Below are 25,605 nucleotides of genomic sequence, written 5' to 3' on the forward strand. Positions count from 1 at the left end.
CGCGATGGGCCGAGACCAAAGCTTTGGCATGAGAGACATGTCTAATTCGAACGCACGTGAGCCCGAGGAGCAAGTTGGCTTGCTACATGCATCTACCGACGACGATAGCGAACACACAGAAGATGATCGGGGACCGCGCTGGACCGATAAGCACGAAACCGCACAGCACCACAAACCTCGGCGGCCATGGATCAGAGTCACCACCGTTGCTTTTCTCCTCATTTCCACAATTATCGTCTTGGTGCACCGAGGACTAACCGGCAGCGAGCACACTGATTCGCCATCCACTACCTCTAGTCTTGCAAGACTTCGACCGGAAGAAGACTACATACTCTCTTCAGGATGGGATTTTAACGCTCCACCTACGACCCGGGAGTATACTTGGGAGGTAACCGACCACATTCTCAATCCTGACGGAGTGTATCGCCCTATGATACTCATCAATGGCACCTTTCCTGGGCCTCTGATCGAGTGCAACGAAGGCGATGAGCTTGTTGTCCATGTCCGCAACCAAGCCACCAATGCCACATCTATCCACTGGCACGGTCTCTACCAGAACGGCACAAACTGGATGGACGGAACAGTGGGAGTCACGCAGTGTCCGATTGCCCCAGGCCATTCATTCACATACCGGTTCAATGTAACGGGGCAAACGGGAACGTACTGGTATCACTCGCACGTTAGCATGCAAGCGTCAGATGGACTCGTGGGACCGCTCATCATACACGCCCAGGACGGAGAAGAGAAGATGGAATTGCAAAAGGTACCGTATGAACAGGACCGCGTAGTTCTACTGTCGGACTTCTACTACGACCTTTCCTCCGACCTACTTATGCAGTACCTCTCCCCCGGCAGTGAAAACGATGAGCCTGTTCCCCCATCTGCCCTGATCAACGGACGAAACGTGCGAGACTGCGCCGGTTTACCGAATCGAAACTGTTCATCATCTGGCATTAGCAATGCTTTGTTTAGCTTGTCGCGCACGAGCAATACACGACTTCGCATTATCAACGTTGGGGCTTTTGCAGAATTTGCCTTGCAAATTGACGAACATGAGTTCCAGGTCACAGAAGTAGATGGCACGGATGTGTACCCTCAATCAGTTCATCGGCTGAACATCAACCCTGCGCAGCGGTACAGTATAGTCCTCACTCCACCCAGTGAGGACGGGAACAAAGAGGCGTATTGGATGCGTGCAAGGATGGTGACGCACTGTTTTGCGTATGAAGAGCCGGAATTGCAAGAAGAAGTTAGGGGTATACTATACTATCCTACAACGGATAATGGAACGAAGGAGCTTGTACCAAAGAGCAAGGATTGGCCTGAGATTATCGATGTCGAATGTCGGGACCTGAACACTTCGACTCTGGAGCCTGTCATCGCAATAGCACCACCGGAGATTGATACTCAATACGCCCTCTACCTCCGCTCCTCGTTCCAGATCGGGGATTGGAGACTCTCGCGAGGTTATTTGAACGATAGTTCTTTTCGCACAAATGCTACCTCGCCGATCCTAAACACCATGCTTTCGACACGGACCGTCGAGTCGAGTGTTCACGAAAGAATTCTAGACACGGACACGTTTGACCCTTTGCACCAACTCATTTATCAGACGCAATCGACGCGGACCATAACGATCCTAATACAGAATCTAGACGACGGAAACCACCCCTTCCATCTCCATGGCTACAAGTTCTTCGTCCTCGCTCAGGGACACGGGTATCCACCTTCTTCCCTTCTCGAACCCGACTATGTTGGAAGTCATCTCAATCTGACTAATCCGCTGCGGAGGGATACGGCAAGTGTAGAAGCATACGGGTGGCTGTTGATATCATTTGTGGCGGATAATCCAGGAATGTGGGCGTTTCATTGCCATATAGGCTGGCATACCGAGGCTGGCTTGATGATGGTGTTTGCCACTAGGACGCAAGAGATGAGGGGTTGGAAGGTACCTGAGGAAGTTGATGGGTTGTGTGGGCTGGAAGGAGTAGAGAGGGGTATGGCGCCAGATGATGATGTCTGGGTTGGCAGGAGGGAAGAAGAAAGGAGAGGTGGGATTGATAGATTATCGTAGCAGTCTAGGCATCTCTTTGGAATGCGCAGCATTATTGTTGCTGAACTGCTAGGAGATGTGCCTGATTTCTCATTCCTGTTGATAGATGAGATCAAAATCTCTAATATACATACTTCCATGTACACGTCTCGTTACAACGATAGCCCACATTTCGAAAATGAAGTTGGGGCTCGAACATTGGGTTGTTGACTTCTCCTGTCATCACGGTCCTACGACTTGTTGTCGCTCATGACTCATATCCTACACTGTCCTCGAATACGATACGGTCCAATCTTCGCCACTACACCTGTCGCTGGTGTGCTTTTCAGTGATCGAATGATTTGCCCAAAGACAACCTCACTCCCAGATGCCAAACCACTTCTTCACCCTCCTCCTCCTGATACCATCCTCACCAACGTAATACCTTGGGTCCTCAACATATTCCTCACCCCTCTCCTCGGCCTCCCTCTTTCTCTCCAATCGGAACTGCTTCCTCTTCTCAACCTCTTCGGCCTTCTGCAGCCTCTGCTGCTGGTACTGCTGCGACGTCTGCGCCATGTGCATCTTGTAGACTTCAATGAAGCGCGAGGTGGATTCGAAGGGGTGGCGGACAAAGTCTTTGCGTGTAGGAAGCAAGTGGCCGAAGACGGTCTTGGAGATGAAGTCCATGTACCATGCGGCTATGGCGAGGGAGACGAGTATGCCCTGTTGAACAAAGTGGGGTTAGCCTGGGGGGACGTTTGGACAATGAGGCGGGGTATTAGAGGGAGCACTACCATTGTGATCCACAGATGAATTGCCCGATTGTGGAGGAACCAATGCGAGAAGGTGCCCTCTGGACTCATCATATTGGGGTATTTCTTGGATGCCATGCGCTTCTTGTCTTCTTCCGATACGGGCGCGCCATAGATCTTGTTCTCCAGATTCCGGTTCGGGGCTCGCTTGCTGTGTGACGGCGGTCGGTACTTGTCGGGCTGCGGTATTACGGGCGCTCCCCTCTGCTGCTGTGCTTCTCGCCGTCTCCGGAACTCTTCTGACAGGCCCTTGGGGGTAATGGAGGCATGGCGGACACTGGTGGGTGAGGGCAGTGGGAGGAAGGCGCGTGCTTGAGGTCGCAGGAGCAGCGGGCCCCGGGGAAGAAGGAAGCGCGGTATCGATTGGAGGGTGGCCATGGCTGTGGGTGGTGATGCTCGTCGTCTCGGGAGTCCGCAGAACCGTGGGATGAAGATCTTCAGGTGCCGGAGAAAGCTCGGGCCGGCGCATACCTACAATTAATCGTTTGGGCATCATCGCCTCTCCTCACTTCTTTCCTCACGGCAACAAGCCCCTTTTCACTCATATCGCGCGTGTACACGCGCTTCGGCTGCAACTCACCTTCGATCTGTTAGTGGAGAGACGACGACTAATCGCAGAGTAGTATTGACGCCAGTGTGTCCCAGGTCGCAATGCCTTCTAAGCAACCGCCCTCGTTCGGATCGCAAGCCTACTGGAACCTTCGCTTCGCTTCCAACACGGATCCTTTTGAATGGCTCGAGGCTCCCAATGTCCTGGATCCCTACATTGTCGATTCTTTAGACGCTACACCCACGCCCAAGCCCCAACTTGTCCACATAGGTTGCGGCACCTCGCTACTATCCTACCATTTGCGCGCTCATGTAGACAGCCCACAACAGATACACAACTTGGACTATTCGGAAGTTGCCATTGAGGTTGGCAAGATCCGCGAACAGGAGATCTACCAGGATCCGAGGGCCAATGTCGCGTGCATGCGCTGGGATGCTGTAGATCTGCTCGACTACAAGTCTGTGATGCGCGTATGCAAGCGCGCTACCTATTCGGTTATAGTTGACAAGTCAACATCCGACTCCATTGCCTGTGCAGACGACGTCCTTGTTCCTTCACCGTATCCGCTAGCAGTTCGATCCTATGAATCCCTCCATTTGGATCCCGCCAAGTCTCCGGAACTTATTCATCCTTTGGTCGTCATGGCTGTGAATTTAGCGCTCGTGACAAAACCTGGGGCGCGCTGGATCGCTCTGTCTTATTCAAGCGATCGTTTCTATTTCCTGGATGCGTCCGCAAAGGACGTGATACCCCAAGATGTAGCTTTCCCACATCCAGCTGATCTGTGGCATCTAGTAGAGAAGCGCGAGATTGAGGACAATGACTGGCAAGTACGGAACGAGAGGACCAACGATGCGGTAACACACAGACCAAAGGTGGGCAATTTTGTATATATTCTGGAGAGGACCCATTTGCCATTGTCTGTTCGCGGAGAACACATTTAAGCAAGAAGCAATTTTTCTTCTCTCCAAATTAGCATCTCCGCCAGGCCAGAATCACGACACAGAACCACCAAGCCACTTTTCATAGCAAACACTCGCCTCAGCCAACGAATATTTCCCAAACATCCCCCGCTGGACGAATCCGCATCTCTCATAAAAACGCCTCGCCGTTGTCATATCGACGCCTGTCTCCAGTAACAACCACGGCAATCCTCTTTTACGTGATTCGCCTTCCAGCTGTTCAAGTATCAGCTGCGCAACCGAAGTGCGTGCCCCGTCATCCCCGCCCAATCGGCCCCGGTATGCTGGGGCAACAAACATCCGTTTTATCTCAGCGGAACTCTTGCGTGCATTTTCCGAAGCTGAAGAAAGAGGACGTAGGCCACCGCATCCTACTGGTTTGCCGTCGTGATATGCAATAAGAAAGACTGCAACGTCAGCAGCTGATGGTAGATCACAGTAATCTGGACCCCATTGAGCAGTTATCTCGGCTTGTTGGGTGGTACGGAGTTGAACGCTATCTGGATGGTCGAAGGGAACTGGACGTATGACGATATCCTGGGTAGATGGCATGTTGAAAGTGGTACAAAGAAGCGATGTCGAGCCAAGTCTAGAGATATTTCCATGTTTTAGAGCACCACGCCCTACTCACGACAGGTAGGTTACTCGAGGCTGGGAGTCATAGGCTAGCCTTATCGGACCTTCTACTTGCGGCAATTTGCTAGTAGAATTTGTACTAGAGTATTGGAGTCACCGAATACGAGGTTCTTTGCATCCTTACGCTGACCATGATTTCATTGGTCCGACGCGACTACCAACAAGCTACAGTTTAGGCGTCGATCATGCACCTCCACGATTCACTTTCTCACCATCCACACCAGGTGTATCTTCAAACACACACAACATGGCGCAATCGCCCTGTCCGACACGCCAATATACCTCGGAAAACTTCATCGAGAGCTGCGGCGCCATTGCCCACGATCCCACTCGCCAGAAGATTTGTCTCATCCACCTCGCTCAATCAAATATGTGGGTACTACCGAAAGGACGGCGAAACGTCGGAGAAGCGCATCGAGAGGCCGCACTGCGCGAGGTGTACGAGGAAACTGGGTATAGATGTCATATCCTGCCTGTGGACATGGTTGCTAGAACGCCTGTTGTAGGTGATGCAGCGGATGCTCCTGATGTGCCGCGCACGTTACACAATTCAGTGGAGCCTTTCATGGTTACTGTCAGAACCGTGAGAGAGGGTCAGGGTGTCAAGATTATTTGGTGGTATATTGCGATAATGTATGAAAGTGCTGGTGAAACAAAGGGGCCTGGTGAAGAGGGGGTTGAGACAGGCTTGTTCTCGTATCCTGATGCTGAAGAGTTGCTGTTCTATGAGACAGATCGAGAAGTGTTGCGCAAGGCCAAGGTACTTGTTGGGAATCTAGACTGAGTCGACTGATCCTCCAAGTCACGTGCAAAGGACGAACTAATCTTCTCTCTCCAACCACTGCTTGTTCGCCTCGAAGAGCTTTGGGAAGGCATCATCAAGAGACATAAGCTTCTTGAAATGATCCTCGCTTACGCGCTTGATGAAATGCATCATTGACACAAGAATGAAGTCTGCATAGGAGACTGCTTTCTGATTAGCATGCATAATTCAGATCTTCCACTGAAGTCGTCTTCACATACCAGTCTGACCAAGGAAATACGGGCCACCGTTCTTCCTCAGCAGATCACCCATCTCCTTCGCTGGCGCTTTGGCCTTCTCCCAGCACTCCTCAGCATTAGCATCCTTTTCTACTTGTTCCAGCGGCTTCCCGAACAACTCCTGCCTCGTCTTGTAGAAGTAATCAGCACTTGGCTTATTCAAGAATGCTACTGGCACCCGAGGGATAATTAGGGATCTGAGCGGATCCATTAAATTGGGTTGGAGGTCCCTGATCTTCACAACAATCGGATCGTCGAAATGTAAAGAAGGGCTCGGGTGCTGCTTCTCGAGCTCGAGAGCAATGGGCCATGAGTCCATTTGGTAGGTTCCGTCTGCATGCTTGATAGCAGGACTGCTGTAGTCGGTGAAATAGCCATGTGCGTCCTTGGGATTCGGGGGAATGCCGAGGGATTTGAACTTGGGTGCGAGATCGGGATATTCCACCCATTCGGTCGTGTAGTCAATCTTCTTGTAGTTCAAGATCATGCGAGCTGCAAGCTTGTTAGTGTTTCCAACGTACCATAGTTAACTTGAAAATAAAACGTACTCTTCCATGGGTTCAACGACCACGCGGCGCCGTCTCTGCTAGGGAGGTCAAACAGGATTACCTTTGACGACGACATTGTTGCTTAACTGTGATGATCGATAGCTGCGAGCAAGACGAGGATAGATATGAAAAAAAGTAGATGTTTGAGGTCAATTGACATTACGCCCTTTGAGCTATCTTCTCCACAGTCATTTGTAATCGACCGGTAGTTCCGTGTGGGGAATATCTGAAGCTAGTTGGCTTGAAGCTCTCTCGCGCGCGGATCGTCGCTAATCCGACCTCGCTGTAGTCTCGTGATGACGGAGTCGTTGTACAAAGCAGTACAGAACGATTGTAATGTCTGTCAGCAGTTCCGAGATTGGTGAGTACTCGCATGGGTGCAAGCTGGCAGAGACGTCAAGCGAGCGAGCCGCGGCCGAAGCTCAGGAACTCCTTCCCACCCGGGCAGTCGCGTCGAATACAACAACATTCACAACAATACTGATTCAAGCTTCATACACCCTCGCGTAATTTCCATAAGTGCATGACCGAGTTCAGGCGTATTCTGCGACATACTAAAAGCTTTCCGCCTTGCGCTTTCCGCGCTACTCAAGTACCTTCCCGCTGTTGCATCCTAGGCGAATGGGGAGTTCAGCCCCCCTCGTGGCTTCAGGCCACCTGCACACTCACAAGGCTAGGTGCGCCTCGATAAAACGATGTGCACTCAACAGGCAGTTAGAGCTAACAATAGTACTACTGATCCCTACAATCACTGGCTCTAGTGTAAGGCTTAGCCTTTTGCTCGGCAGAATGCAAGACGAAGAGGTCATGAGCTGGATCACGCTTCTGTATCGAGGGCTGCTTCACGATAGGCGCATGGTAAGTAGCAGAACGACTGTTCCGACTTCTATTATTACATCCTGATACCTCTTTTCATCTTTTCTTCTGCCTCTCCGCGGGACTATCCAGTTGCTTCGCCTGTCTTGTGCCGCTCAAGAGGCCTGCAGCTGCGCTTGTTGTGGCCCCCAAACTTTCAGCCCCCAGAGCCACCAATGCTTCCTGGATCGCCGTGCGGGAACTTGTCGGGAGGGATCGATAAGAACGCCATGTGCGCTCCATGGGAATTGTTCATCTTCTCTGCCTTCGATCATACTTCCTGCACCTTCCCTAGGCGAAGCCTTGCAAATCTACCCCGCGATAGCTCTTGTTTGTCCTCAGATATCCAGGAACCACGACTTCTACCAGTATATCAGTAACTCCGATTTCGCTGCCGAATACGCATACAGCCCTACTCGCTACTTGGTTAGGCTAGATCCATCCAAAACGCTTGTACCGTCCCATCGGGCTGGGTACGAGATCTGGAGCTGCGCAAACCCACTTTCACAGGTGTGGGGTAAAGCTCTGATACATCGTCTTCCCGAAACGAGGCAAGAAGCGATGGACCGCAATCGTACAGTTAGTGGTGGGCATTCCGACAATGCACCATTAATGAGCTCAGCCGAACCGCCAGGTTACGACAGTGGAGATATAGCGATGCGACACGATACATCGTACGCACCCGACGACACGTCGTACTCACCACCGATGGTCTTGTCGCCCGAAATCATGGAGTCCAAGGGTGGTGCCTACACCACCCTGAATACCCCACGTACCCCCAGCTCAACGTTCGACGTAGAAGACGGGACTTATCACCACCACAAACATCACAATCGAGTCAAGCGTTTTGACCACCGTGAAGCTCGGAAAACACTTTTGAAGACTGGAGCAATGAAGCTTCTTGTAACACTGTTCTTCAGTGCAGCGATGTGTGTCACACTCAAATCGTGGGAAGGATGGCGCGGACCCATCGTCCTTTCTAATCTCGAAGTCCGAATCTTCAACTCACTCACGATTGGGGTTTCGCTGTGCCTGGGTTTGAACATCTTGGCCTCGTTGAAGCACTACGCATCCGTGTTTCGATGGTCCTTCCTCACTAGACGATATGTCAGTCTGGAGGTATTTGATCTCATACTACACCTAGGCTCGCTCGCCAAAGTCACAAAGTTGATGATCCTCAGCTCACCTGGATTTCGTGGCAAGACTTGGCTACGGAAGTTTGGCTGGTTCAAGGACGTCAGAGACGATGGGACCAAGTGGATGTGGCTTGCGTGCCTAGCTTGGCTGTCTCTCAACATTGGCTCTCAGATCTTGGTTGCATTACTGAGTCTGTTCTGGCCTATGGAGAACTCGCTTCTCCCACTTTTTTCCTATGGAACTGTGATCGTTGCCAACTTAGATACTTGGTCTAATGACGCTACCTCACCTGTCATTATCGAGGACAAACCCCGATTCACCGAGAGCTCTCTCGAAGCGGCTTGGATGTTCGGCACGGAGGCTACGGCTTACCCTGAAAGCAACTTCACAACCTTTGAAAATATGACAACCGACCTCTCCGGTTTGCAAGGTGCACCCATCTACAAAGGCGACGATGCCTGGCACTATCGCTTCTTCAACCGCGACCCAAAGCATCCTTGGGTCAACTATGCAGCTAGTTCCCGCATCATAAGTGTCCAGGCAACGTGTGACAAACTTGAGATAGAAAACACCACTCTGCAAGTTACTGAAGATGGAGAGGGGTATCTCATGGGAAGAAAGCCGGGCACTGAAGAATATAGCCCCTACATTGTCACTGAGACAGCTTGGGGATCTGTCACCTGGATGGCATCTGTTGATGAAATCTGTGGCCCGAGGTGTACAAATTTCACTGTCGTCCGACTGCCCGACGACAAGTATGTAAACGATACGTCCTTGTTCGCTTGCGAAAACACTCTCGGAAACGTAACATCCAGCCGCGACGCAAAACATGATATCACACTGCGAGACCCTGCCGATTTTGGCGCAGTGTTTGGTAGCGACGACTTCGCTCGTATAGCCGCTGGGGCAATAGCCTGGACTGGCATTGCCTGGGCTAATTCGGACTACCGACAAACGCGATCCTACAGTCAGGGCTCTAAGTGGTCTCCAGCGAAAGAGCTCAAGGAACAACAGCTGGAAGACTTGCTAATGCGCTTCACGATCGGTGCTGTAGCCGCGTTCGACGACCACGGCATCCGCTACAGCGCCACCGAGCAAACTGTCGTTCCCTCACAAGGTCAACAGCTCAACGTAGACTGGTCTTACATCTTTAGTATCCTAGGTGGGATTTGTTTTATCCAATTTCTGGCATTGTGCCTAATGGTCCTTTTTGCTAACCGTACGATTGTGCGGGATGAAAGTTACTTCAGTATGGCTATGCTGTTGAATCCTGTTGTAAGCCGCATCAAAAGCGAGGCGGCTATGGTGATGAGCGGGAGTGAGATCAAAGATAGCAAGGCACTCAAGTTCAAGAAGATCAAGTACGACTATCATGAGGGAGGAAAAGGAGAGCCAAATCGCGTCGCTATCTTCTTTGAGGGTGAGGATCGTCGGGAGAGTAGGAAGAGTTGGGCGGCAGGGAGCTATGCTTGATTTCGTCGTACTTAGTACATCACCTCGATTTTATGAATGTATTCAGATTAATGTTATTGTTGCACTTGCCTCAAAAAACATGATGATGATTGGCAAAGGGGCACGCGGTAGGCGGCGCAGCTCGGAAGGTTGGTTTGTGCGGAGCGGCATGCCGCGTGGATCGACGCGGTTGCATGACGCTCACTTCACAACGACTGTGTGCTGGCCAAGTGACTAGACACCACTCTCAAATGGACCGGCCCAGCCTTCCTTGTGCACATGGAGATGCGTGGCAAGACATTCGTAATAGTCTGATACTCTGGTCACGGGAGGAGCGGAAGGCGTACCGCGGCAACCATGCAACCATCCAGAGGTTGTAGACTGCGCCTTCCTGCTATCGATTGATACTTCCCTGAATCCTACAGCCTCGCCTCAACTCGCCTCCTACACTCCTATCCGAGGAACAATATGCTCATGCGATCATCATTCACTTACATTCATCCCCCTCTAGTATTGTTGTTGTAGTCCCACGCTCGCTCTGCGCATTATTAGCTCACACATGTCGGCTCAGCCCACGGTTGAGGGGTAGGATTCCACAATGGTAGGTTGGATGCAGATCGCATGCCTCAGCGCATATTCCTTTGTTTCGCACGCTCTAACACACGTCATTAGGGTTGTTGCGCCTCACGCACGAGCGACGACAGTCCGCCTGCTGTCCACGCGCATTCTTCGTCGCGCAACATCACGGCGCCTTCGACGCGACCAAGCTCCATTCCTTCACCACGCGCCTCCCATGCCTCGCAGGGAAATGTCCACCCACCACGAGCCGACAACCACCCAAACACCCCGCTGAAGCCCATCCCCTCTGCTCAGCGCTCGCGCCTGCCGAATACGCTCGCTTCTATCACCACCAAGACCAGCAGCCGCGTCAAGCCTCTGACGGACTCCACGAACCTCAAATGGACGCGATCGCGATTGGAGAAGGAGCGCGGGGACTGGTGGGACACACAAGTCACAGGTTCGGAGCAGATATGGCGCGCTGTACGCCTCGTGGCGCACTACCTACAGGCTGGGGAGCTGCAAGAGGCTCAGACGATGCTGGATGCCAATGACTGCACGTGTCCAACGGGACTACTTTGGCGAGGCGTATACGATCCGACTGGTGTCCAATACAAAATTCCCGAATGGGTGGTTGTTGAGCCAGAGGGACTGGCAGAAGAAGATGATATGGACGACAAGGACGTAGCTGGAGATGCCGGCTCCAGTGCTATCCAGGAGACGCTGGACGACCTGGTCGACGACGATTCCAACGGCCTCATACGTGTGCGAATAAGGACGAGCCATGACCAGAAGGATGTTCCGGTCGTAATTCGGATACGAGACACTGTCGCAATCATCGTTGAGAAGCTGAAGCAGCGAGCAAAGGTACGCCTTCTCTCTCCCCGCTACACAGCCTGCGCAAAGCAAGCACATTGCTAACAATACACAGCTCGATTCCACCGTCAAAGTCCGCCTCGCCTATGGTGGACGCGTCTACCAAGACACCGAGACGTTGGAATCTCATTCTTACTGGGACTTTGCTAATAACTTCGTCATCACCGGGCTTGTGTTTATTGTTTGATACCCTTCCTTTTCGTTTCACTTCTGTCAATAACAAGGTATAGCTTAAAGTCTACATCGTCTCCTCATAAGAAAACTTATAAAGATTAATAGTATTGTAGTCTTCTAGGGTTTCTATTCATATCTATATAAATCTAATATGCTTTATTGTAGTAGGAAGAAGTACTCTGCCCTAAAGAGGAGGTTAGTTTCTCTCTTTGATGTAGTGATTGCGAGCTTGTAATTGTAGTCGCCAGGCCAGGTCTGAAGCGGTGCCTATCCCACCCGAATAAAACATAATCTTACCCATTGATCGTCTGAGTTCCACATTTCATCTGTAAAGAATATTGAGATGAGAATGATGGTGAATATACTGCATATAGCTGGGCCATCGCACATATGGTACCGCGTACCATTGATTCCTTTCCTTGCGGCACAACAGATGCTCACGCCGTATATAAAGGGCTCGTTTTACCAGTGAGTGATATAACAATGCATACGTTAGACGAGTGTGAGTTCGTTCGCACTCGAACATTAGGTCAGTATCTCCGGCCTGTGCTTAAACCCGGGTTAGCAACATCACCACGTCCATTCAACAGAGTGCTGATTGAGCCAATCTCATGGAATGGACTGATCCTACTCTGAGCTATTCGTCAAGTGTTCGATGCCGTCCCATCTAGCTCAAAGGTCACTACATCATCTACCGATACCGTGATGGGTGCCGTGAACCCTGTGACATCATCGGCATTTTCCCCGAGGTAACATAGGCCGCCATGACGACGAATTACTCTTAATATGAGTACCATAAAAACCCACTAAGAGAACAGTATTGTACATTTAAAAAACACGAATAGCGCCGACATGCTCGCATCATCCGCTTCGCGTTCCTTACGCACAACATCCACAAACAGACTATCGCAAATAACGCGACAACTTCACCCACAACAAGTCAGAATGGCACACAATGGCACAACCTTTACTCTCAACACGGGTGCAAAGATCCCAGCTGTTGGATTTGGAACATGGCAGGACAAGGAGGCTCAGGAGCCGTAAGCCTCCCTGCCATCGACAAGAAGCCGGACGTTCACTGACACGTGCATCAGAGCCGTCACCATAGCCCTCAAGTCCGGCTACCGCCACATTGATACAGCACGCATTTACGGCACCGAACCGGCAGTAGCCGCCGCCATTAAGAAATCTGGCATCCCTCGTTCCGAGCTATTCATCACGACTAAGCTATGGAACAACTCGCACCACCCCGATGACGTAGAAGCTGCTCTCGACGCTTCGCTCAAAGACTTGGGAACCGACTACCTCGATCTCTACCTCATGCATTGGCCCTCTCCCTTCGCTCGCAGTTCAGAGATGTTCCCGAAAGACGCCAACGGTAAGACCAAGCCCGGCGACAGCGACTACGTCGACACATACAAAGCCATGGAGAAATGCTTCAAGAGCGGGAAAGCCCGCGCAATCGGCATTTCCAACTTCAGCAAAGGTGAACTCGAGCGGCTGATCAAGGAAACTACCGTCGTTCCTGCTGTCCATCAGATAGAATGTCATCCCTACCTCCAGCAAAACGCCTTCTCGGACTACCACAAGCAGCAAGGCATCCATGTAACACAGTATTCACCTTTTGGAAACCAGAATGAAATCTACGACTCCGGGAAGAATATGAACAAACTCATGGACGACCCAGTGCTCGTTGAGATAGGAAAGAAGCATGGTAAGACAGGCGCGCAGGTTGCGCTGGCTTGGGGTATTGCCATGGGCCACTCTGTTATCCCAAAGAGTAAGACAGAGTCGAGGATCAAGGCAAATTTGGAGGGTGATTTTGAATTGCCTAGTGAGGATGTTGAGGAGATTGCCAAGATTGACAAAAAGTTGAGGTTCAACGATCCGAGTGCTAACTTTGGATGGAATTTCTACTCGGATCTGGATGGCAAGAAGAAGTAAGATAGTATAGCGTACCATGTAAAGCATGTCATCACTGGAAACGATATTCACGCGTGCAACAAGCAGTCAACCACCGCTTCTTCATTTGGCTAAGTTGTGAACACAATTGACACCATGATTGTTCTCAGAAAGCGCATTCCAATCATACACAAGACGGACATAAAACCACATTCTGAATAAGGCTTATTCACACTGCACGGTATAGACACGTAAATCTCAGGACATCACACTGCACATGAACAATCAGGTTAAGAGCAACGACAGTTTATTAGAGATTATTACGTCGATGTGTGCCCTAGTGGCCGCTTGTGTACTCCTTCTAACAAGGCGGTACGCAGAGGGTATCCGGGGTATTGCGCGATAAAACAAGGTGCGTCCGAGATCCGCCAGTGGTATCAAAACGAGAGAAACAGCTAAAGTGGTATCAGTCTAAACCATCGCGATCCATCCACAAAAGAGAGTGACAAAGAGTTGGTCCAGATGCAAGGAGAAATCGAATATGAGAGGGGATATGTGAAGAAACTTGATCCAAATGAACACGCCTGAATCCATGTACGAGATCCAAAGCAAATTTTTGGGGGTATCAGAGTTGGTCGGGCGGTCAAAGAAGGGATTTACGTTGTCTTTGCTTTTCCGTCATTCCGTCGTGGCTGTCGTTGCAAAGGCTGACATCTTCCCACCACACCTTACGCAGTTGTAGCGACAGTCGGGTTGGCGCTTTTCGAAGCGTCGGCCACGCTGGCCTCAGCGGGAACATCACCAACAACCGGGGTAGCGGTCTCCTCCTTCTTCTCCTCAACGACGGGAGCAGCGGTCTCCTCCTCGGTGACGGGAGCGGGACTGACAGCCTCCTTCTTGTCCTTGGGCGCCTTGTTACCGGTGGCCTTGGACAGGGAGCGTCCGAGGTTGCCGAAGAACGACTTGCGCTTGTCTTGCTTGGGAGCCTCAGTCTCTGGGGTAGCCTCGACCTTGGTCTCAGCGACAGGGACAGGCTCGACAGCCTGAACGGGATCAGCGGTGGTGTCCGCAATCTGAGGAGCGGCAGCGTCGACCTTGGGCTCGGGAGCTGGCGACTTGGCACGGTCCTTGGAGCCAAAGAACTTTCCGAACTTGAAGTGGTCCTTCTCCTTGGAAGGAGTGGAGACAGCCTTGACCTCCTCAGGCTTGACCACTGGCTCAGTGGCAGTGGTGGTGGTCTCAGGAACGACGGGTGCGGCGACCTGGGCCTCCTCGAGAGGCTTGGAGGCCTCGGGAATGGTCTCGTTCTCCTTGACGGGAGTGGCGGCGAGACCAGCCTCGTGCTCCTTCTTCTCGGTGGTAGGAGACTTGAGCTTCTCGACGAAAGATCCGAAGATGGAGCCGCGCTTCTGGGGCTTGGGCTTCTCCTGGGTTACGGGAGCAGCAGCCTCGTCAACCTTGACAGCCTCCTCAGTAGGGGCAGCAACAACGGCAGCAGTGGGCTCGGTTGTGGTCTCAGCGGGGTGAGTAACATCGTTGGCGTTGACGGGAGTGGTGGCAGGAATCTCGTCAAGGTGGGGAACGACGGCAGGAACAGCAGCAGGCTCCTCAGTCTTGACCTCAGGCTCGGTCTTGACGGCGTCGGTCTCCTCCTTGGGCTCCTTGTCCTTCTTTCCGAGCAGGCCGCCGAAGAGGCTGGCGCGCTTGCCACGGGAGACAGAGCGAGACTTGCTCTTAGCAGCCTTCTTGCGCTTCTCCTCGTCGGAAGAGGAGCTGGAGGAAGATCCAGCACGAGCAGCGACGGGCTCGCCAGCGGCGGCGGTCTCACCCTCGGCGAGCTTGGGGGTAGCGTCCATGCTCTTCTTGGGGGCGGAGGATGTAGCTCCCGCTAGCGCGGTGGGCTTGCCTGCGGGATGTTAGCCTACTGCAGCAACACGGCCAGATCGTCCACTAGTGCCATCGCGACGCGACGCGACCTGGACAAAGTGTAAACTTACCAATCTTCTCCTTGTTCTCCTTGTAGCCCTCGCTCGACTCGATCGTGTCCTTGGAGGCCTTGGCCTCGGTGATGGCCTTCTCAACGGCGACGAACCATCCATCGCGCTCGGCAGCGGTGGTGGCCTCGAAGGTGTGCTTGTGGCCAGAGATCTTGAACGCGAAAGCGACAGCGCCGTCCTTGGCGAGGTCAGTGGCATAGGCCTGATGCATGTTAGTTGTGGCTTCCTGTCGGGAAGAGATTGTGTCCTACCAAGTTGAGCACACCGGCTGGGTGCTCCTTCTGGTCAGCGTGCTTAACGAAGAAAAGAAGACCCTTTCCGGTCTGGCTGGACCACGCGGCAACGGGGTGGGCAACCTCGGGCTTCTCGCCACGGAGGTACTCCCTCAGGTTGTCAGCGGCAACTGGCTCCTCGCCGAACCAGAAGTACTTCTTGGCGAAGCGGAAAGCGCTGCAAGTTTGTCAATAAACCATCGTCGGCGGTGACATGCTCCAAGACTCACTTCTTCAGACCGGGTGCCTTGTAGCCAAGCGCACCGCTGTAGATGGGTTCAACCACCTTCTCCTCCTTGACCTCCTCAACTGGCGCTGCGGCCGCAGCTTCGCCCTCAGTCTTGGGCACCTCCTCCGTCTTTGGCGCCTCCTCTACTACTGGCGCTGCGACAACAGGCTCGGTAGCGACAACTGGTGCTGGCGCAGGCTCAACGGTGCCAGCAGTGCCAACCTCGGGGACCTCAACCGGCTTGGGGGCGTCGACGGGGGCAGACATGTTGTGTATTGCTGTTTGTTTTGGGAGCAGAAGTGTTTGTGTGGGGGGTAAGTGGGTTCGAAAAGAGGAGTGTTGTCGAGGCAAGCTCAATGTTTGGGGTATTACAAGATGTACGGAAAGGGAAAGTTCTACGCTCGCAAAGTGCAGCGGCAGACAAGCAGGCACGACCTTGTTAAGGATGTGAAGGGCGGTGAGGAGGAAAGAAGGATAGAAAATCTCAGACGATCAAGGAATGGGAGAACTTTAAGGTGAGGGCTGTTGCTAGGTAGGGGTTCGCCAGGCAGGGATGTTAGCAACGAAATTGGCTTTCGCGGCTGCACGTCCACTTAGACGGACCCGCCTGCACCTAGCCCGCCCGAATAGCACCATTCACCAACGTTATGCACTGAGCAGCTCTGAAACAGCGACTGTGCATCCAGCATCAACCCGTCGTTCAGGAACAAGGCCACGGTGAGCAGAAGCTGGATTGTGTCGCTCATCGGCACATGGCGGATTGTTATGGTTGGCGCCCACGCGTCTGATAAGCTCGTGGTCAACAGACCCTTGGAACGTGGTCGCATGATCTGTCTGCCCCTCTTCACCACTTGCTGAAGAGATCGCCAACCCTAGGAAAGAGCCTGAGACTCTGCTATCTTTGATCGCTCACGAGACACGGTTAGGCGGCGACGGGACAGGATTAATCGGCGCCGTCGTGGTAAACATGTAGCTATCTGTTAGGGCATCTCGTCTCCAGCCAGGCCTTTGTCATCGATCAACCGTCAGCATCACTACACTGTACATCCAGCTTTCGCATCATCTGCCATGATGAGTATAACCGTGATCGGCATCCCTATTCTGCAGCCAACCCACAACATGCACATCATCACCCGAGCCTTTCTCGAGCCTCACTCGACACAAAATAAAAAGGGCGGCTCAACGGCTGCTGTGAACACCTTTGTCACCACTTCTCCAACTCTGTGCTACACCACAGCCGTCTTTAGTCGCGCCATCGCGAACTCTGCACAACTCGACCTTTCGCGCCACGCCAAGCACGTCTGAGTATCCAAGGCTAGACACTTCTAGCGGCCTGCACGTAACGAATCGCGCCACGCCACCATCCTCCAAGCGTGATCCCCGTTTACAAAAAGGCGTCAAGACCCTGGCGCCCAAATTGCTAACCTTCACACTGGCGAATGCAGCCGAAGAGACTACGTGCCGCCATCCTTGGTCTTCCTGGCGTTCACGCACGCTTAACTTGCTTTTCTTTGATCCGAAATATTCACGAGGCTGGCATTTCGATGGCGTCAACACAGTACCTAGGTACCCTCTACCACTTTGCACAAACTATCACAGCATTGATCGTCGTTATCGAGATTGCAGACACCGCCTTCCACAACAGCGGGTGAAGTGAAAATTGCTAAAGTTGGACTGACTCTTCAGAATTGTCGCCTTTCATCTCAGATCAGCCGAAAACACCTGGCCAGTGTGCTAGGGCAATGCCGGCTCAATATTCCCACTCACGTGAAAGGGGCATCAACCATGGGCAGCACCATAGACTAGCCTCCCACACCCAAAAGCCGCCTGTTACATATCTCTCGTATCAAGACAGTCGCCCATCTTGCAACTAAACAGCAACTCTCCACACATGTCGACAGCTGTCAAACCTGAGACGCGCAAAAGAAATTCCACTGAGATCTGCATCCTGTCATCAGCGGTTGTTGCCCAACACCACGGTACGCACAGAGCACTCGATAAAACTCCGCAGACGATCTCCCTGGCAATAATTATGACCGTATCCAATCCGCGTCTCACTCACCGCCACAGATACCCGGGCGCAAATTTGGCGACAAGAGGCTGACCACTTCCGTGCGGCGTTGTGCCTGGCGTGAGCGACCTTGTGCACCAAGTCATGTCGCGCTCTGTTTCATGACTTTGAAACGCTAAATGCCATTGAGAAGTTTGCCATGAGCAGACTCCACACATTAATTAATATCTTACAAGCCACCATCTCTATGGCTTTGACACGTGGATAGTCCAGTTGAACAATCAATCGAGACATGGCAAAGGGTTTTGAGGATCGAAAATAATGTGGATTTCTGTCCCTGACTACTCTCGCTTGTCTCTGGAGCGCGGAGCTTGTGGCTACTCGAAGACTCCCGGCCGGGATCCACCGCACGAGTCAACGTCAATAGCGTATAGGACTACTTTTACCACGAGCAAGCCATACAACACTTGTTGAGGTTGTGGTTTTCTTCCACATTTCGCACCACGTGTCAGGTACGGTGTAAGTATCTGCAGCACTACATCAAGACGACTCCATTACCCTAGTCTGGTAATCTTCCCCGCCCTGCTGGGGTACACTTCTTTGTTGAGTCAAGGAAACATGGGGCCGTCTTTTGTCTGCACGATCGATGCAACACGCCTACCAGTCGAGATAAGCCAACCATGCACCGTGTAAAATCGATGACAAAGCCAACACCAACACCACAGGCGGTCTGCAAAGTAATAGCAGTCAAAATAAGCTCAGAGCAATGGCGCTCGACTGCCGCTGCAGGGCGGGGAAGGAGCGCGATGCGCGTTGGTGGAGACGGCACCCACGATATCTGCCTTCCCCATTTGGCTGGATGCACTTTACGTGTCTATCCCCACGACGTCATCGCTTTAGCCTGGCGGGACAATTCTTACACTTCACCGCACTTGGACAGTCTAGCCAAGATCCACCATATCTAAATGCATAGGGTATCAATTGCTACATTTACGGTACATATCCTACCTTTTACTTTACTCCTTTGGAAAGCTTAGTGAATCTGTTTCTGCTTGCATACTTCTCTGCACGTCATCGGCAGCTGCTTTCCACTCTCTTCTCCTGCTGTCTCTTCCGTCAAAACGTACCATGCGCTTGTGTCTTGTGTGGGTGTCGCTGTGGACTTTCTCATGGTACTGCTTCCTCTTTGTCTTCCGTATCTTTGCCTCCCGTGCCTTTTCCACACCTTCAAGAACCATCCTCCCCCTCATCTTGTGAGCAACGATGTCCTTTCTGGTGCTACCCGGAACAATGATATCAGCCGCCGACCGTGACCCAAAGTTGATCTTCTTGTAGCGCACGCTCCACGAGCAGAAATCTGGTGCTCCCATGCAGTTGACACTCACGTCGAGCGTTGGAAACCCTACAAAAGTTTCCTTACCTGTTCGAACGTCTTTTCGGAAAACGGCAGGCAGGGTAAAACGTAGGTCGGCTGGTTTCAATAGATCTAAGGCGGCCATAATGTAGCGGTAGGGACGAACGTCGTCAGGCTCCAGCATCTGCGTTTTGTTTTGCTGAGCAGTTGGTAAGTGGCGCATGTCGTCTTTCGAGAAGATGCGCATGATCAGTGTGTCGTATGTAAGACGGTTATTCAGTTGGATCCAGTAACGGCCATCGACCAGTCTGTGTCTCTCGGCTCTCGGCGACGTCCGCGGGGGATAGACGATCTGATTCTGAGTATCTGTTATCTCGTGTGCATCGAGGGGTTGCCGCGTGAGCAGCCATTCTCGTGGATGAGGTAAAGACGAATCGATGCCTGCTTCTTGGTGCTCATGCTTGTCAAATGGCGAAGTTTGGTCCCAAAAACGCCACCACAGATTGTAGACGCAGTAGTTCTTCTTTCGCACCCCATTCCAGTGCCCAATCTGCTCGTCTTCCTCCAAGTCCTCAAGTTCGGGATAGATGCGATGAACGGTTGCAGCGAGTGGCCCCAGAGGCGTCTTGGAGCTGGGCGTGACCAATTCTGCCACACGTTCTAGTAGGCAATATGCTGTGTTCTTCGCGTAGGTCTTATCGGTCTGGTCGGCTTCGGTATAGCCTCGCTGGGGCAGTAGGTCGGAAAAAGGAGGGAATCGGACCACAAGGCAGCCTGTCTGTATGTCGAGCTTTATCAGGCACCTGTCGAAGAGTTCGTTGGCGAGGGCTTTATGTCGCTTAATGCGCTCTTGCATATGTTGCGAAACATCAACCAGCGACTTGACGCTCAGAGCCTCTGGGAGTTTGTAGTTCTTGTAGATATGCCGTATAGCGTTGCGGGATGTAAGCGTTCTTATCTGGTTCGTTTTGTCCTCTGCCCAAGCCACACCCATCTCTTCACACGTTGCGATAAGTCTTGTCTTCTCAAATGTCAACAGTGGCCGGAAAATATGTATGCCTCCACGCTCGACGGGGAACGGTATGTCTAGCTTGCGATTTGGCTTCTGGTATTCACCACTGTGGTACACACCATACATGCCCTCGCACTCTGGTATCCACTCTTGATGCTGCATTGCTTGGAGCCCCGACCGCAGTCTGTTATTCGCCAACCTCATCATGACCGTCTCCGCTTGGTCGTCTGCATGATGCGCCACCATGAGACGTGCGATCTTCATGCTTCTACATGCTCGGCCTAGTGCTTGGTAGCGAAGTGTGCGCGCTTCGGTTTCGAATCGCCTCACGTCCTTGAGGTTGAAGCCGTCGGGCCATGTGAGCGGAAGAATGGTGGAGTCCATGTCAACTAGACAGTGTTAGTGTTACATGGCAAAGACCATGTGCTGTATCTCACACTTCAAGCGTAACTGCCATGCAACCCATTCGGCTTCCTCGGTGCTCTCGGGTCTCACTCGGTGATCCACGATGAATCCATGAGCACTGGGTAGCTCAGTGTTCTTTCTCCGGGACTGTGTATACAGCGCGGCAAGTGCCATTGAGTCGACACCCCCACTAATAGCAATACCTATTCCACCTGCGTTCCATCAGTCAACTATGCTTGCAGAAGATCTAGGTAGCACTTGCCCGAACGATGCTTTTTGGCTACATGATGGCTCTGTTCCTCCTTCAAGACACCGTCTCGCAGAGCCAGCATGAACTCATCGTTGCCAATTGGCAAGCTTGTTGTTGAATTTGTTCGTCGGAATATCCTAGCTACATGGCTCCGTCTCGCAGTATGGTAACAATGCCCGCATCTGAGGGCATTGCTTCTCCACATATGAAGCACTCAAGGCTGATGCACTGGCGATAAAAAGAGAGTGAGAGCCGAAGCAAAAAGTTACTGGTTCTGGTAATGCGCGAGATGCGAAGCGTTCCGCAGCCTGTTCCGAGGTAAGTGCACGGACATGGAATTTTCTGGAAGGGCAAAGCACAACATCTTCATCTTCGTGTTTAGCTCTCATCGACATCTTTCTACTCTACAAGCCAGCGCAACTCTAGTCTCTCTCGCTTCTTCGTAATATCCGGCTACTTTAATCCGTCAAGATGGTACGTTCTAACTGTGCTCCAATGCGTCTCTCATGCAGTCTATACGAGCATCGAGCATGACGACCACTTTCACCCCACTACACGCTTTGCACATGCACATGCACGCGCAACTCCAAGCTGACCAATCTTCCTCATAGTCCGCAATCAAGTCCATCCGCAGCATCGCGCCTCTCCTCGACCGCATCCTCGTCCAGCGCATCAAGCCCGAAGCCAAGACCGCAACCGGCATCTTCCTCCCCGAGACTGCCGTCAAGGAGCTCAACGAGGCCAAGGTCCTCGCCGTCGGCCCCGGCATGCTCGACAAAGATGGAAAGCGCGTCACCCCCAGCGTACAACCTGGCGACAAGGTCTTGATCCCGCAATTCGGCGGAAGCCCCATCAAGGTCGGCGAAGAGGAGTTGAGCCTTTTCCGGGACCACGAGTACGTTTACATCATACATGCGGATGCGACTGCATATTATGGGATAGCGACTAACGTTTGATGTCTAGGCTCCTGGCTAAGATCAACGAGTAAATTGGGTTACAGTCATAATCTGCCATAAAAGTGACGGAACGACTGCATCCTTTATCTTGTATCAATACTACCCAAAGATTCACGAAACGCGAGACGCTAGCATAACGGCCGGCGTTCATTTGGCATATCATCTGGCTTGGGGAAATCTGTTTTGGAAAGCGATTCTTCGATGCATGTATTTACAAGACGTCGGAATTCAAAGATATGAGGTTGCTGAAGGAATGTGGGGAAGAAACATTGAAACAAGAATCTCTACTCTATTGCCTTTGCCGTAATGACAAGATCGAAAGGTCGTGTTTGCATTATTCATGAATCTATGGAACCTCCGAGGACTTTAAGCACGCTGGCCCTAGTCGACACTCGAATATCTGCACTGGCGATTACCATCCAGAGTTCCCGCCGCTGCCCCACTGCCTTGCACTACCCTCTGACGGACCTTGGTTATATGCACCGCCCTGTCCATACGCCCCATAAGATCCCGGAGGTGGCTGTTGAGCTGGTGGTTGAGCAAAGCCTCCTGGCCCGGTGTTGTAATTCTCGTACCCCTGCTGGTAATTTGTAGGAACAGTATAGCTAGGCTCCACACCTTGGCCTCCCGAGTACTGGCCCTGACCCCATCCGTATCCGCCAGAAGGTACCGCGTTGCTGTACTCGGCGGGCGGTTGGTAGGCTTCACCCGAGTAGGATGACTGGTAGGGTTGGAAACCAGCCCACTGGTTAGGTTGCGGTGACGGTGACGGCTGGTATGGTGCTGGTGCTGATGAAGAGGAAGCAGAGAAGTTGTCGTCCATGTCGCGAGTTTTTCCAGAGCTGCCGCCAAGGCTGCCGAGCATACCACCAAGGGGACCAGGAAGTTTGCTGGTCAAGGAACCAAGAAGGTCGTTAGATCCGCTGGACTGTTGTTGGCCAGGATAGCCACCGCCGTGATTACCTCCACTGCCATGGCTGTGACCTCCAAAGCTCGACATATTCACTGCCCCATGGCTGTGGCCTGTAGAGTGATCGTTCCCGCCACTGTGATTGTGCCCGGCCTTGACGGATTCCGAAGACAGAACCTGGTTTAAATCTTTGCCGTGGTAGTTGCGGGCCCATTTCTCAACGACCTTGAACATTTCGTTGTGTACTTCGCAGTGCGGGTCTCGAAGTGCTGGGTGATGGAAAACGCGCATGCAGTCGTTTAGAACTTCGTCGACAGGAACGTCTGGGTGGTCCCAAGCGTAGATCACGCGAGGTGCGACGTACTGCAGGATCGCTACAGCGACTTGACCGGCTGGCGGGTTCAAGACGTTCGAGAAGTGATCTTTGGATAACATGCTGTGGGTTGGGTTGGTAGAGGAAGGGTCGTTCCAGACCTCAAACTGATGTTTGGCTGCTGAGTCGATGACAGCAGAGGAGCCGCTCTTCAGCTGTGATGATGCTGTCTTGATGATTGGTAGAATGAAAGGTGCCAGCAGAGAGAGCACGAATAGAGTGACGCGCTCGGTGATGGTCTCGATCAGTTTCTCTAATCCAGGGATCTTGGAGATGATGGCTGAGATGCTGCGGACAACGTTGTCGCGGAATACTTTGACGGGTTAGCTCGCGTCTCTGGGTTTACGTTTCAAAGTTTTCTTACCCAGGATAGGATAGATCTTGGGGATAATGGTGGCTGGATCCGTGTTCGTGCCTGGGATATCCGGTCCTGGGGGTCCTAAAATGTGCGCATACCAAGTTAGTTCATGTCTCATATGCAGTTCGTGCAGGAACAGTTCTTACCGCCCATAGATCCAGGTGGTGCATCGAAGGTGTTAGGTCCAGCTCTGGAAGAGCTGTAGTCGCCGTAACCTCCGCGTGCGTTTTCTGCAGCCTGTGCGTCTGAAGAGGCCTGCAGATCCTGTGCTTGTCTGATGAGATCCCCAGTACCAGGCACTTTACTAAGAACGTCGATCAACCCCCCACAAGCATTCGACTGGCCTCCAGGTCCGCTTCTCTGTCCACCAGGTCCACCAGACACTGCATCTACGAGAGCAGTGTTCACTTCATCGATCTCAGTCTGAGTGATGTGGTCATTGGCTTCTCCAAGCACGGAATGGAAGAAATCAACACCTCCAAATGTGCCAGTTACGAGCGGATATGTATGCTTTCCGTGGAGGTTAATGCCAGCTTGTACGCCCACATGAGGGAAAACGTTGTGATAACCAAGCTCGCGTAGCACAAGTTCGGTATAGTTAGTATGCGCTCCAAAATCTTCGAGGCAGTGCAGTCCTTGACCCAGACAGCGAAGCGCTTCCGATAGATCCTCGTCTCGTCCGCGTTGACCTGATGATCCGTGGGTATAAAGGCGGCCGAAGTGGATGGCGCGCGCAAATGAGTACTTTACATATCCGCTTGATGTAGCCCAGTTGCCATGTTCATTGGCGATGTAGTTTTTCATACCGGTGTTTGGATCCACCGCGAGCTCAGCTTCTGATACTGGTCCTCGAAGACGAGGGTCGTATTTTCTTGCGTCTTCATTATCGGCATAGTCTTTCTTTGAGGATGTTAGTATCAAAACACACATGTATGTGCAAACTGAGGTTGCTTACAGGATTGTCTGAACTACCATTAGTACGAGCAAGTAGGAGAGGTTCAAGTTCGCTTACCGATATGCTCTTCGGGCCTATAAACACCTAGTCTCTCGGCTGTAACCTCGAATTCTCCAGTTGCATAGCCAAAAGACATGAAAGACAAGACCCAGACTAGGACGCGAATGGTTTCGCCCTACTAATCGTAAGCTTGTTGACCGATTGAAAAAAATCCTGCCGTAACACGTACTTGAACTTTGGCCAACGTGCCCACATCAACAGCCTGAATCAGTCAGCGCAGTCTTGCGTCGCGCAGTCTGTTGGAATCACCTGTGAGTAATCGCGTAGCCAGTTGCCAAAGTACACACGCTACACAGAAGGTCAGTCGTGATAGTCACTGTAACGTTGCCATTTGGATATACCTTGATCATGTTGCTCTTCCACTTATGTCCTTTCAAGCACGCGACCGTCGCGAGCATGTCTTCAATGTCGCCATGTCGCCAGTTTTTGCCTTCAATCTTTGAGATACTCGCGATGTTGCCCGCGCCGAAGGCATCAGCGCCGGCGGGTAGTAGCACGAGGATCGCAATAGCGATGAGCAGGACGTGCTGTGAAGAAATTCCCATGGTTGCGATATTACAAGAGTGGAACTAGGAGTAAGATGGTATCGTAGAGAAGCGCAGTAAGAGCCTGCGAATAACTATTTCCCTGCTGTTCAGTCAGCTGTCTACGATTACGGATAAGCGGCTGTGCAAAATGACGCAGCCACACCTGCCCCACTTCGTGTGTGATGATTTGGAGGGGCTGGCGCAATGACGCAAGCTCTTCTTTTCAGCTTACCACGACAGAGTTACCGGAATGTTACGTCCATAAATAGACAACTTGGAAGTCTGTAAAGTTGGGAGTTTTGTAAGTTTTGTTGTTCCATGCTATTGTGGATCGCGAGAAGGCTTACCGGCTTGGCTCCTCTTTATTCTTCTCTCTGTATAGGGCGCCAGGTCATTTG

At 52.1% G+C, this 25,605-nt stretch overlaps 12 protein-coding genes across 12 annotated transcripts; 7 read left to right on the forward strand and 5 right to left on the reverse strand.

The window, feature by feature from the left end:
* Positions 1-37: 37 nt before the first annotated feature.
* On the forward strand, positions 38-2,074 carry CC77DRAFT_932196 (multicopper oxidase; the record flags this gene model as incomplete). The annotated part of the gene is made up of 1 exon (XM_018534250.1): positions 38-2,074. The coding sequence occupies one exon, from the start codon at positions 38-40 to the stop codon at positions 2,072-2,074; it is 2,037 nt and encodes a 678-aa protein (XP_018387309.1).
* On the reverse strand, positions 1,972-3,502 carry CC77DRAFT_1048867 (hypothetical protein). The gene is made up of 2 exons (XM_018527557.1): positions 2,830-3,502; positions 1,972-2,758 (listed from the first exon to the last, which is right to left on the reverse strand). Exons 1-2 carry the CDS (start codon positions 3,223-3,225, stop codon positions 2,411-2,413), a joined length of 744 nt encoding a protein of 247 aa, XP_018387310.1. The 5' UTR covers positions 3,226-3,502; the 3' UTR covers positions 1,972-2,410.
* Positions 3,269-4,367, forward strand: CC77DRAFT_753099 (hypothetical protein). The gene is made up of 2 exons (XM_018533103.1): positions 3,269-3,436; positions 3,493-4,367. Exon 2 carries the CDS (start codon positions 3,499-3,501, stop codon positions 4,339-4,341), a length of 843 nt encoding a protein of 280 aa, XP_018387311.1. The 5' UTR covers positions 3,269-3,436; positions 3,493-3,498; the 3' UTR covers positions 4,342-4,367.
* Positions 4,368-4,992: 625 nt separating this feature from the next.
* On the forward strand, positions 4,993-5,964 carry CC77DRAFT_753346 (NUDIX domain-containing protein). Its single transcript, XM_018533104.1, has one exon. It carries the CDS (start codon positions 5,243-5,245, stop codon positions 5,777-5,779), a length of 537 nt encoding a protein of 178 aa, XP_018387312.1. The 5' UTR covers positions 4,993-5,242; the 3' UTR covers positions 5,780-5,964.
* Positions 5,798-7,137, reverse strand: CC77DRAFT_753011 (hypothetical protein). Its single transcript, XM_018533101.1, has 3 exons — positions 6,585-7,137; positions 6,019-6,528; positions 5,798-5,961 (listed from the first exon to the last, which is right to left on the reverse strand). Exons 1-3 carry the CDS (start codon positions 6,658-6,660, stop codon positions 5,816-5,818), a joined length of 732 nt encoding a protein of 243 aa, XP_018387313.1. The 5' UTR covers positions 6,661-7,137; the 3' UTR covers positions 5,798-5,815.
* Positions 7,138-7,744: 607 nt separating this feature from the next.
* Positions 7,745-10,076, forward strand: CC77DRAFT_752988 (hypothetical protein). The gene has a single exon (XM_018533100.1). The coding sequence runs from the start codon at positions 8,001-8,003 to the stop codon at positions 10,047-10,049; it is 2,049 nt and encodes a 682-aa protein (XP_018387314.1). The 5' UTR covers positions 7,745-8,000; the 3' UTR covers positions 10,050-10,076.
* A 167-nt stretch (positions 10,077-10,243) lies between these two features.
* Positions 10,244-11,938, forward strand: CC77DRAFT_959516 (hypothetical protein). The gene is made up of 3 exons (XM_018535577.1): positions 10,244-10,629; positions 10,701-11,453; positions 11,518-11,938. The coding sequence occupies exons 1-3, from the start codon at positions 10,627-10,629 to the stop codon at positions 11,647-11,649; spliced, it is 888 nt and encodes a 295-aa protein (XP_018387315.1). The 5' UTR covers positions 10,244-10,626; the 3' UTR covers positions 11,650-11,938.
* A 269-nt stretch (positions 11,939-12,207) lies between these two features.
* CC77DRAFT_1018892 (Aldo/keto reductase) lies at positions 12,208-13,619 on the forward strand. Its single transcript, XM_018524717.1, has 2 exons — positions 12,208-12,676; positions 12,731-13,619. Exons 1-2 carry the CDS (start codon positions 12,582-12,584, stop codon positions 13,578-13,580), a joined length of 945 nt encoding a protein of 314 aa, XP_018387316.1. The 5' UTR covers positions 12,208-12,581; the 3' UTR covers positions 13,581-13,619.
* A 242-nt stretch (positions 13,620-13,861) lies between these two features.
* Positions 13,862-16,784, reverse strand: CC77DRAFT_1018893 (hypothetical protein). The gene is made up of 4 exons (XM_018524718.1): positions 16,038-16,784; positions 15,787-15,985; positions 15,536-15,737; positions 13,862-15,444 (listed from the first exon to the last, which is right to left on the reverse strand). Exons 1-4 carry the CDS (start codon positions 16,301-16,303, stop codon positions 14,267-14,269), a joined length of 1,845 nt encoding a protein of 614 aa, XP_018387317.1. The 5' UTR covers positions 16,304-16,784; the 3' UTR covers positions 13,862-14,266.
* Positions 16,785-19,006: 2,222 nt separating this feature from the next.
* CC77DRAFT_1018894 (hypothetical protein) lies at positions 19,007-21,351 on the reverse strand. The gene is made up of 3 exons (XM_018524719.1): positions 21,081-21,351; positions 20,851-21,030; positions 19,007-20,802 (listed from the first exon to the last, which is right to left on the reverse strand). Exons 1-3 carry the CDS (start codon positions 21,148-21,150, stop codon positions 19,064-19,066), a joined length of 1,989 nt encoding a protein of 662 aa, XP_018387318.1. The 5' UTR covers positions 21,151-21,351; the 3' UTR covers positions 19,007-19,063.
* A 188-nt stretch (positions 21,352-21,539) lies between these two features.
* Positions 21,540-22,056, forward strand: CC77DRAFT_1007405 (10 kDa heat shock protein-like protein; the record flags this gene model as incomplete). The annotated part of the gene is made up of 3 exons (XM_018523475.1): positions 21,540-21,542; positions 21,680-21,963; positions 22,032-22,056. 3 exons carry the CDS (start codon positions 21,540-21,542, stop codon positions 22,054-22,056), a joined length of 312 nt encoding a protein of 103 aa, XP_018387319.1.
* Positions 22,057-22,115: 59 nt separating this feature from the next.
* CC77DRAFT_1018896 (Het-C-domain-containing protein) lies at positions 22,116-25,061 on the reverse strand. The gene is made up of 8 exons (XM_018524720.1): positions 25,022-25,061; positions 24,930-24,968; positions 24,850-24,882; positions 24,678-24,795; positions 24,621-24,628; positions 23,812-24,565; positions 23,672-23,746; positions 22,116-23,620 (listed from the first exon to the last, which is right to left on the reverse strand). Exons 1-8 carry the CDS (start codon positions 25,028-25,030, stop codon positions 22,437-22,439), a joined length of 2,220 nt encoding a protein of 739 aa, XP_018387320.1. The 5' UTR covers positions 25,031-25,061; the 3' UTR covers positions 22,116-22,436.
* Between the last annotated feature and the right edge of the window lie 544 nt (positions 25,062-25,605).

This window comes from Alternaria alternata (assembly GCF_001642055.1).
Source record: "Alternaria alternata strain SRC1lrK2f unplaced genomic scaffold CC77scaffold_7, whole genome shotgun sequence".
Lineage (NCBI taxonomy): Eukaryota > Fungi > Ascomycota > Dothideomycetes > Pleosporales > Pleosporaceae > Alternaria > Alternaria alternata.